General features: G+C 40.3%; 2 protein-coding genes across 2 annotated transcripts; one reads left to right on the top strand and one right to left on the bottom strand.

Annotated features, from left to right (window-relative positions):
• Positions 1–2723, top strand: LOC131252696 (UDP-glycosyltransferase 76B1-like). Its single transcript, XM_058253373.1, has 2 exons — positions 1–442; positions 1721–2723. The coding sequence occupies exon 2, from the start codon at positions 1774–1776 to the stop codon at positions 2596–2598; it is 825 nt and encodes a 274-aa protein (XP_058109356.1). The 5' UTR covers positions 1–442; positions 1721–1773; the 3' UTR covers positions 2599–2723.
• Positions 2724–4143: 1420 nt separating this feature from the next.
• LOC131252690 (7-deoxyloganetic acid glucosyltransferase-like) lies at positions 4144–7759 on the bottom strand. Its single transcript, XM_058253367.1, has 2 exons — positions 7203–7759; positions 4144–5140 (listed from the first exon to the last, which is right to left on the bottom strand). Exons 1-2 carry the CDS (start codon positions 7708–7710, stop codon positions 4206–4208), a joined length of 1443 nt encoding a protein of 480 aa, XP_058109350.1. The 5' UTR covers positions 7711–7759; the 3' UTR covers positions 4144–4205.
• Positions 7760–11293: the final 3534 nt, after the last annotated feature.

The raw sequence follows: 11293 nt of genomic DNA, 5'->3' as shown, positions 1-11293 counted from the left end.
TGGTTATTTTGCCACTCCCATTTCAAGGACCCATCAATCCCATGCTTCAACTGGGCACTATCTTACACTGCAAAGGATTCTCAATCACGGTAATTCATACTCACTCCAACTCTCCTAATCCATCTAACGTCCCCAACTTCAACTTCGAGCCCATTCCCGACGGCTTCTCAGACCATCAGCTTTGGACTGAGGACCCCTTAACCCTTGTGTCCATCCTCAACGACACATGCCAAGCACCGTTCCATGATCGTTTGTCCCGATTGATATCGGACAGCCAGCATGGCCCGGTTACATGCATCATCACTGATGAGCTTTTTCACTAAAGCCGTTGCCGATCAGTTGAAGCTCCCAAGAATTTTGTTAGGCACCAGTAGTGCCACATATTATGCCACCATGTCGTCTTAGGACTTTCTACAACAAAATGGACTTCTTTCCATCACAGGTATGTGTCCATGTTAGGGCCCGTTTGGACATCTCCCAAATCTTGATTGTTTCCAATCAAGGAAGTTCTTGAAAATGAATTAATTAATCTTGATGTGCCGCGTAAAACTTCTTAAATCTTATTATACATCTTTACAAATCTTGATTTAAATGGTACAGCTAAAAACATCATTAAATCCTTTTGGGGGGGGGGGGGGGGGGGCTGTTTGGATGCTATATCCTGCGTTTTATGTTGTTTGTGAAGCACCTTTTCTTACAAAAAGAGAAAATTGAGGATAGTTCATACAGGCCATATGGTTGTTACTCAAAAATAATCTTATTCTAAGGGTAACACTTACGTATGCTGAGTCTTGTATGATACATGCATGCATTATAATGCCACATATGCCACCATCAATCTTCAAGCACCTCAAAATTTTCAGGTGTGCCAATCAACATGCATGTGTGCTTTGGTACCACATGCAAAAGACAGCATATGTGACAGTGAGCTTGCATCATTCAAACAACCCTCCAGTGACCGTTGCCCTTTCATGGTGAAAGTGTGTGGCTGAGGATATTTTGAAAGGAATCCAAGATATCATCAAATGGGCTAAGTTATAGCGATAGTTAACCACCATTTTTTGGAGTTTTAGTCTATCACCCACTGTACACTTCGTGCACCTGTATAGCATGCAATCCAGAGTATCCGAATTGCAGGCCCATGTGGATGGAGCATGCCTCTATGTGTAGCAACCACCCTATGGATGGTCAGGATCATTCCATTAGTTCAATTCTTCAGCGATGCTCCATCTACATTAGACCCTATGATTTGAACAGTTAACAATTGCATTGAGTTGTATATGAGATATATAGGTGTGATGTAAACAATAACTTGAAAATTTTTCATTGAGCAGTTCTACGGATGGAACTGAGTACGAGCCGATTCGGGTGATCAGCGCATGGGTCAAGTATATCTAGCCCTTGGGCCAGGCTGGTCTTGGACAAGCTACGGACCAGATCAGTTAGGCTCATTTACACCCCCACAGTAAGTAGGTTTTAAAAATTATAATAAAATTGAAATACAAGCAAACATACTATTAATGATCGTTTATAGAGAAAATGAAACAAATAACATCGCTTGGGGCACTATTGTTGAGGCCACCCTTTAGCAATCATGAACATCCATTTGGTGGGCCTGACTATGGAACTTACCTATAAAACACACACACACACATTTAATTCTCTAAACAAAAGCAATGTGTAGATTATCTTAACATATTAATGAATCCGTGTTTAGCAGATTGTCAGCCAGATACACTTATTCCTGAGATTCTGCCACTGAGGATCAAGGACATGCCGGACTTTAGCAAGACCGATCCTGATACGTTTGAGCGCTTGGGGGCTAATGTTCTCAATGCAATGATGTCCGCTTTCGGTTACATCGTGAATACATTTGATGGTCTTGAATCGACAGCATTGAAAAAAGTTAGAGAAGATCATCATCCCATTCCACTCTTTGCCATGGGCCCACTGTACAAATTCTCGCAGGGAGCATCAAACAGCTTACTAACACTAGACTACAGCTGCATGGCTTGGCTAGAAAAAAAGGCGCCAAAGTCTGTCATTTACATCAGCTTTGGTAGCTTAGCTTCCATTGATAAAACAGACGTGGTGGAGATAGCTTGGGGGCTAGCCAATAGTGACCGGCCCTTCTTGTGGGTGGTCCGGCCTGGCTCCATCCGTGGCCATGATTGGGTCGAACTGCCAGAAGGGTTTGAAGAGAAGACGTGGGAGAGGGGCCAGATAGTTAAGTGGGCCCCACAACAAGAAGTGCTGACCCACCCATCAGTGGGAGGATTTTGGACACACAATGGTTGGAATTCTACTTTGGAGAGCATATGTGAAGGGGTCCCCATGTTATGTTCTCCTTATTTATGGGACCAAAAGGTGAATGCTAGGTATGCGAGCCATGTTTGGAGGGTGGGAATTCAACTTGAGAATGGGTTCGAGAGAGGTGAGATAGAGTGGGCCATAGGAAGATTGATGGTGGGGACTGAAAGAGAGGAGATGAGAGAGAGGGTAGGTGCTCTAAAGGAAAATGCAATGTGTTGTATGGCGATGGGAGGTTCTTCATATGAGTCATTAGAGAGTTTGATTGATCTTATTATGTCATTTTAATTCATCTTTTCTTATCATATTTCATACTGTGGCCCAGCTACAATAAGATGTAAGTGATCAAATAGAGCTTTGTTTCAATGTAACTTTATCAATTTGATATTAAATAGTGCACTGATTAAAATATAGATTGTACTTGGAATTTTTTGTACAACTATTTAAGAATGAACAGATACTTGAAGGGACGTTTGGAACCTAAGTTACTTTACATAAGCTACTTATGCTTATCATGGTTTCTACAATTAGGCGGATAATTATGTTGGGCCCACCTTCACCCTATCTTCAATATGAATTGCCCATCATGTGGGGGCGTACCTTCAATGTGGACCATCCACCTTTCGAGGCCCACCTTCATGTGTGATATCCATCACAGGTGGCCCTCCTTGGATGTGGGTTGTCCATCAAGCGGGTCCGACTTAGATGTGGATCATTCATCACTGGGGTTGACTTTTGATGTGAACTGTTCTCATGTGAGGCCCACCATTAATGTCGTTGTTCACATGTGGGGCCCACCTTTAATATCCATTGCACATCATGTAGGCCCCACTTTCGACGTAGGCATTCCATCATGTGGGGCCCACCTTGGATGTGGACCATTCATCATCGACACCTTTGATGTGGGTCGTCCATTTATGTGGGGCCCACCTTGATATGGGCCATCCATCATGTGGGTTCTACCATCAAAATAAATTGTCCATCATGTGGAGTCTACCTTTGATGTAGATTGTCCATCATGGTGGCCCCACCTTCAATGTGGGTTGTCCAACATTGGGCTTACCTTGGATGTAAGCCACTCATTATTAGGGACAGACCTTTGATGTGCACTCCACATTATGTGGGGATCACCTTGATATATGCCATCCATCTTGTGGGGCCCACCTTCAATATTTTGTCCATCATGTAGGGCCACCTTCAATACTATCTACCGCTCCTCATGTGGTGCCCACCTTAATTTGATATTGACCACCCATCATGTGGGCCTCACCTTCAACGTCGGTTATCCATCATGCGGGGGGGCCACTTTAGATGTGAGTAATTGATCATTAGGGGCTTACCTTTGATGTAGATAATGATTATGTAGGCACGTTGGTCATCCATAATGTGGGACCCACATTTAATGTGGACAATCATCATGTGAGCCCCACCTTTGATGTGGACTAACCATCCATCTCATGGAGAGTTAGAGAGGTTATAAGAGGTTAACTGAAAAGGTAAAAGTTGAAATTAAAAAAAATATATAATTTAAAAGTTACTCTTACCATTGTACTCACCAAAAGTAACTTATTAACTTAAATGAGTTATTTAAATTTAAAAAAAAAAAAAAAAAAAAAAATCCTTAGTGGGTGGTATACTACGGCGCCCTTAGTGATAACCTCCAAAATCTTCAAGATGGGAAGTTCGTAGCCAATAATCTTGGCACCTTTTACCATTATAGATCCTGACCATTGTTGTACTTCGCTCCTCAACCGTCTGTATGTTGGCGACAAACGAAAGGTTATGATTATCAGATGAAGGAGATATCTGGGACATCATCAGTCTACCATAGGATTCAACAAACCAACGATCTGTATTATCATAGCAATGGGCCCACTAAGAATAAAAAGAGCTCATTATAAGCTCATACCTCTAATGTCCTCAATCAATCTCTCCATATTCATATAAGATGACCCACCACGACTAACACACTTTTTCGCCAAATCCGCCATCTTAGCCGCTCTTTTCCTCAGCTCCACATTTTCATACATCATCTCTCTCACCAACATCTCAACCGTCCGTCTATCGCACCTATCCTTCATGTCCAAACCAACCCTCCATACATGCCCGACGAACCGGCTATTTATCTGCTGATCCGCAAAGAAGGGCCAGCATATCATCGGCACACCTGCAAACACGCTCTCCAGCGTCGAGTTCCACCCGCTGTGAGTCAGAAACCCGCCAACAGCGTGGTGGGTCAGAACCTCCTGCTGTGGGGCCCACTCAACAAGGCATCCCCTCTCATTGGTCGCTTCCAGTAACTCGCTTGGGATGTGACCCATGTCTCCTTTTCCGTTAACCAGATCCGGACGTATGACCCACAGGAATCGGGTCTGGCTGTTGACCAGACCGTGCCAGAACTCTAGCAACTCGAACCGAGTCACCACTGCAAAACTGCCAAAGCTAACGTAAAGGACTGAGTCGGATGGTTGTGAGTCGAGCCACGTTATGCAGGTTCTGTCTTCTTTCCAGAGGCTGGAGGAGGAGGAATCTTTGTGGGTTGACTCAGTTGAATCGGTGAGTCGGGTTTTGAGGAGGGAGTGGAGGGGCCCGATTGTGTATGTGGTGGGGAAGTGGGCCCGGATTTGAGAGAGGGTGGGGCCCTCGAGGTCTTCGAAGGTGTTAAGGATGAGGGCCGAAGCGCGAACCGAGTTGAGTGTTTCGGACTGGACGATTTGGAGAAACGGATCGGTGAGTTGCTTGGCTCGGCAGAAACTCGGTAGGTCGCAGCGTCGGAGGACGTTTTCCATTCCCGGCACGCACGTGATCGCGTGTTCCATGTCAGCATCGTCTGAGGAGAGAGATATTTTTGTTAAATGACTAAAATACCCTTATTTTAGAAAATGACCAAATTGACCGGGTCACCGGCTATTGTACAGTAGACCTAACCGGGGGGCTAGTGGTCGGTGCTACGTGGACCCCAACATGTTGTATTTGTTTTATCCACGCCGTCCGTTCATTTTGAAAGATAATTTTAGACTTGATCCTAAAAATGAGGTAAATATAAATATCAATGGACCACACCATGGGAAAACAGTTTTGATTGAATGTCCACCATTAAAAACCTCCTAGGGCCCACTGTAAAGGCCCATTTGGCCGGGTGGATTGGAAGGGATTGGATGGTATTGGAAGGGATTGGAAGTTAAATCCCAGGATTGGCCAGGCATGTCAAACATAATGAGTGATCTAAATCCTGAGACATAGCAATCCCATCGATCTTAAGTCAATCCACTGGCAAATCATTACCTTTAAATCCCATCCAATCCACCCTAATCCATTCAAATTTACTTAAGATCAGTTTGGTTCAAGGGATTGAAAGGAATGAGAAGGTTTAACCCTGGGATTGGCCAGGCATGCCTAACAGACTCAATATAGCAATCCGGAATATAGCTATCCCATAGATTTTAAGACAATCCACTGACAACACCGTCACTACTTTGAAATCCATGCCATCCACACTAATACCATTCAATCCCTTCCAATCCACCCGGCAAAACGGGCCCTAATGGTTATTTGACATCTAACATGTGGATTACCTCATACAAACTTCGATGAAGGGAAACTATATATATATTAGCTTGATCCAAATCTTTTGTAGCCTAGAGAAGTTTTTAACGGTGGGTGTTCAATCAACACTGAACGGTCCACTTGATAATTGGGTCAACCTAATTTTTGGTCTCATACCATAAAATGACATGGAAGAATAGTTGGACGGCATGAATGAAACATAAACATCATGGTGGGCCCACGGAGCACCGACCACTAGCCATTGACTGGTGGCAGGGGGAGTAGCCGGTCCGTTTCCAGTTAAGGTCTTGTTTGTCCAGATCTAGCCCTTATTTGCACAGATCCGGATTTGCTCGGGTTTGAGTACCCATCGGATGTCAATTCTCTTGCATGGGCGTCTTTGTAAGATCATACCCGTTCATCTGATGGGATCCACCAATTACTTAATTTATAACAGAAATCAGGCCATCCATTCATCATTTAGTACAAGGGTGCATGAGAAAATGAACGGTTAGCATGGCTGTTTGATCCACCTTATGAATGACGGGCCTGATTTTAGTGACAAACAATCATGGTGAGACCTACCCAATCCGCTTCCATTGCGTAAACAACTCTACCACATAATCAGTGCCCAGCTACCATCAAATCATGACCGTAAAATTATGGGCCACATCTATCCACCATCCAAACCCTTCAATAAATGGACTGCGATCATACAGGAAGCGGATTGGCTGGTGTACCACACACCAGCTATATAGCTGTTGTAGGTAGTGTCGTGCGAAGACGAGCACTGACGCTCCTCGAGCGCCTGGTTGTACGAACGGTTCAAAGGAGATCATAGTTACATGGACCTCACAGTGATGTATTTATTATATCTATATCGTTCATCTATTTTTAAATATCATTTTAGAGCATGATCTAAAAAATAATCATATCCAAAGATCATCTGTACCACACCACAAATAGCAGCTGAGATAATGATTTTCACCGTTAAAAAATTCATTGGGCCCAGCATAACGTTTAATTTCCATCCAATCCGTTCATAAGGTCACAAAGACCCGAATGAAGAGGAAAAAAAAAAGTTTCGTATTGATCCAAAACTTCTGTGGCCCAAAAAGATTTTCAATGGTCCGTGTGACCTTATCAACGGATTCGATGAAAAATAAACATTATGGTAAGCCCTACGATTTGTTTTAACGGTGAGAATCAGTGTCCCACTGCTATTTATGGTGTGGTCCACTTTAGCTTTGGATATGCCTCATTTTTGGTCTGATGCCTTAAGATGATCTGCGTATATGGACTGCGATCATGGCCCACCTTAGCTTACAATCAAGAATTCTACGTACCTTTGAATGGAAGCTCGCCCGCTTGTATCAGTTTAGGTATACAAAAATAAGACCAGAAGCTGCAAGCACTGATGGTACGAAACGCGATGATCGGAATCGCAAGTTCATCAGCGACGTCGATCGTGAATGTCATGATCCCATCAGCAATAATACAAGTAATTGGATCGTCTGATCGACAATAAGATATCAGCATCTCTCTAAACAACGGCTTTGTGTTGGCCTTAAGCGAGTCGATGCAGTCTATCAAGAAGTCAGCGGACCGTGGGTGTTCCGGTGGGAGCCCATCGGATATTGTCGCGAACCGGAACCCAGGCCAGTGGGCCACCTCGGACCCGAGATCCGTACATTTGAGTAGACGGTCGTGATTGTGATGAGAGTTGAGGAAGGTGACATGGAATTCAGCTAGACACAGGAGCTGTGCTAACTTGAGCATGGAGTTTATGTGACCTTGGGCAGGGAGGGGGAATATCAATACATGAGGGACCTTCTTTTGGTGTGGTTGCTCCATGACTCGCCCTCTTTTTTTCTTTTTTCTTCTTCTTTTTTTTTTTTTTTTATTTTTTGGTAGTGCTTGAACTACCTTAAGTAGCAATCAGGTCTGTTCATGATTAATAACATTCCCTATTATTTGATGTGAAATTACGTAATACCCTTGTCAGATCCTTCGTGACGGTGACCATAATAATTCGGCCTGCCACAAAAATACATAGTAAAGTTGGAATTTTATATGACGCAGGCATTGAAAATTTAGAAAGAAAAATAAAGTTGAAAATGCCAAAAAGCCGGAGAGGGATATGCTTAGGTATAATTTAATACGAACGATGACGTGAAACTTGGACCAGAAAAGTGAATGGTTGTTAAAAAAATATAAAAAAATTCAGCTGTCCAAATTGGATGAGATGAGCTAATAAAAATACTACATATATTTATAGTACATGGGATGTTCATAGTGGCAATAATATTTGGTGAAGGACCTGGTAAGATTACAGTCATGTATGTTTTTTATCCATGCATTATGTCTATTTTGCTAGCTTATTTTAAGATGTAAGCTTAAAACGGAAATAACAGAAAGATAAACGTAAACAAAGCAATATAGAAAATAAATCATTTTACGTAGAAAAACTTTTGCGACACAAAGTAATGAACAATCTACTATGAAAACAAAAGTATAAGAGATTAGATCATTTTATTAATGCGAAAACTCTAGTTTTCTCATTTCCAAACCCTAGAAATAATTTTACTCTCCTTCGTTCTATCCTAATTCCATATTACACACACATACATATCGTGTTACACTCAAAATAGGAAACAAATAGCATAATTATGTAGAACCATGCAAGTCGTCACTATAAGTATCGATCGATCGAGCCTACATGTTTTTTTTTTTTTGTCAAAACATATCGAATCTTCATGTTCTATCAATCGAACATGCTTGAAAGTGTCCAGTAAACAAACTAAAAAAATTAAAAATTTTGATCAGTCAAACTAGGTGGGTGATTAATCAAGGACCCATGTTTTAGCATGGATTAAAGGCACTTGATTTCAACAATCTCTATCGTGGCTTTAATCTTCATAAAAACCTACATGTACTCTCCCATGTTAGAGGAATACATTTTCCACCCGTGTCGGTGGCTCCCGTTGAGATTAAGTTAGTTTTCTATCAGCTAACCAACAGTTATTAGCAGTCTTAATTCAAAGACTTACGTTTACTTCAATCAATGACTCCTACGAATACTAACACGTATATACCTATGTCCGGTGAATTTGGTCATGCACAGAAACATAAGTCCTATACAAGACCTATTTAAATTTAGATTACAAATTCTATACTCAATCATATACAAGAAAGTAGTATGAAATTGATTTAAATAAATGATTTGAATACAAGACATGATAAACAGAATTTAAACCTTTGTTAGGCTTTATTTATAATATGAGAACTCCATGGCATGTCAGTACATTTTTTAAGACATGCATTTTCTAACTACGAAGCTACTTGTGGGGATGATCTAATGGCATTAAACGAATGGACAGTAGGAATCATAATAAATTGGGAAATAATATATCTATAATAGTTGTGGTTTTAAGATGGATGATTAAAATAAAACTGATAATATATCTATAATAGTTGTGGTTTTAAGATGGACGATTAAAATAAAACGGGTCAAGATCGGTATGCCATAGAAAATTCCAGTGTCAAGATGAGTTATCTGTAATTTTGTACAGCAAGGATATCTGGTGAGATTTGAGAATCACTTGTCCAGTGCTTGTCAGTACCCGATAGTGATGCACTATGAAAGCAGAAAATTATAATTGATAGAGATTACCAATCGAAACAAGCTTTGAATCTCCCTTACAAGCCCAAGCTATGCCCTTGAATCCCTCAGAAATGAATTAGAAACCCTAGAACTCCTCTATATTTCTCCCAAATTCTTATTACACCTATATATATATATATATATATATATATATATATATATATATATATATATATATATATATATATATATATAAAGAAGAGAGAGAGAGAGAGAGAGAGAGAGAGAGAGAGAGAGAGAGAGAGTTGGGGATTTGGTGTTGTGGAATCACACAAATATAGATCTAAGATAGCAATCCAATAACGTCAAGCAATTATAGAAAAACACAAAGTTTTAATGTGAAAAACCCTTGCAAGAAAAAACTTATTAAGACTTTGTATTTTATAAGAGAATTAAAATTTGTGGGATCGTTATTTATGGCATGTGTTGGAAAATCATAAAAGAAAACCTCAAATTCAAATCAAATGAGAAAGAGGTAAATACAAATAAAGTACAAAGAAAATTCATAAATTTTTTGTGGAAAACTTTTGTACGAAAAAACTACGACACCAAGCGACAAACAAATCCATCAGGACAAACAAATTACAAGTTATAGATGCACTTACACTGATGAGAACCTCTTCAAATCTCTACGAAGCCCTAGCTTTCTCTTTAGAACCCTTAATGATATCTTATAACACCCCAATCCCAATTGCACTTGATATATACAGTGTTACAATCGAAATATGAAATAAATCACACAATTACATTAAATTGCGCCCCGTTGATCTAAAAATCGATTAATCAAACAGTCTTTGATCAATCGATCCCTACATGTTTGATCGCTCAAACATGCTGAAAAGTGTCTGGAGAGTTTTTATATTTTTGAAATCTGTCGATCTATCACCGTAATAGTTCAATCAATTGAGATTGTTCAAGACTATCCATAAACCAATCCGTAATTCAAAATTCACTTGATTGAACCAAGGTGGTCGATCGATTGAACCCCTATTTCATGTACAAATTGAAGTCCACCCGTGTCGGTGGCTCCCGTGGAGATTAAGTTAGTTGTCTATCAGCTAACCAACAGTTATTAGCAGTCTTAATTCAAAGACTTACGTTTACTTCAATCAATGACTCCTACGAATACTAACACGTATATACCTATGTCCGGTGAATTTGGTCATGCACAGAAACATAAGTCCTATACAAGACCTATTTAAATTTAGATTACAAATTCTATACTCAATCATATACAAGAAAGTAGTATGAAATTGATTTAAATAAATGATTTGAATACAAGACATGATAAACAGAATTTAAACCTTTGTTAGGCTTTATTTATAATATGAGAACTCCATGGCATGTCAGTACATTTTTAAGACATGCATTTTCTAACTACGAAGCTACTTGTGGGGATGATCTAATGGCATTAAACGAATGGACAGTAGGAATCATAATAAATTGGGAAATAATATATCTATAATAGTTGTGGTTTTAAGATGGACGATTAAAATAAAACGGGTCAAGATCGGTATGCCATAGAAAATTCCAGTGTCAAGATGAGTTATCTGTAATTTTGTACAGCAAGGATATCTGGTGAGATTTGAGAATCACTTGTCCAGTGCTTGTCAGTACCTTGGTGTTCTAGCTAGGAGGCTATACGGTGGATCCGGGTGGGTGTATAGCTGACTGTGGGGCCCATTGTGATGTATCTTCATTACATTCACGCTCATCCAATTTGAAAGATTATTTTAGGGCACGATCCAAAAAATAAAGTAGATCCAAATTTCA

The sequence above is a fragment of the Magnolia sinica genome, chromosome 8 (genome assembly GCF_029962835.1).
Source record: "Magnolia sinica isolate HGM2019 chromosome 8, MsV1, whole genome shotgun sequence".
In the NCBI taxonomy this organism is placed as follows: domain Eukaryota; kingdom Viridiplantae; phylum Streptophyta; class Magnoliopsida; order Magnoliales; family Magnoliaceae; genus Magnolia; species Magnolia sinica.
This window is presented reverse-complemented; position numbering and strand designations above follow the sequence as displayed.

What these genes read in the sequence shown, in the direction of transcription:
- LOC131252696 (XM_058253373.1), top strand. Translation starts at nt 1,774, where the DNA reads ATGCCGGACTTTAGCAAGACCGATCCTGATACGTTTGAGCGCTTGGGG.
- LOC131252690 (XM_058253367.1), bottom strand. Translation starts at nt 7,710, where the DNA reads ATGGAGCAACCACACCAAAAGAAGGTCCCTCATGTATTGATATTCCCC. An exon ending in GGGCGAGCTTCCATTCAAAG is followed by an intron (nt 5,141 to 7,202) that starts GTACGTAGAATT and finishes CTCTCTCCTCAG; the next exon opens with ACGATGCTGACATGGAACAC.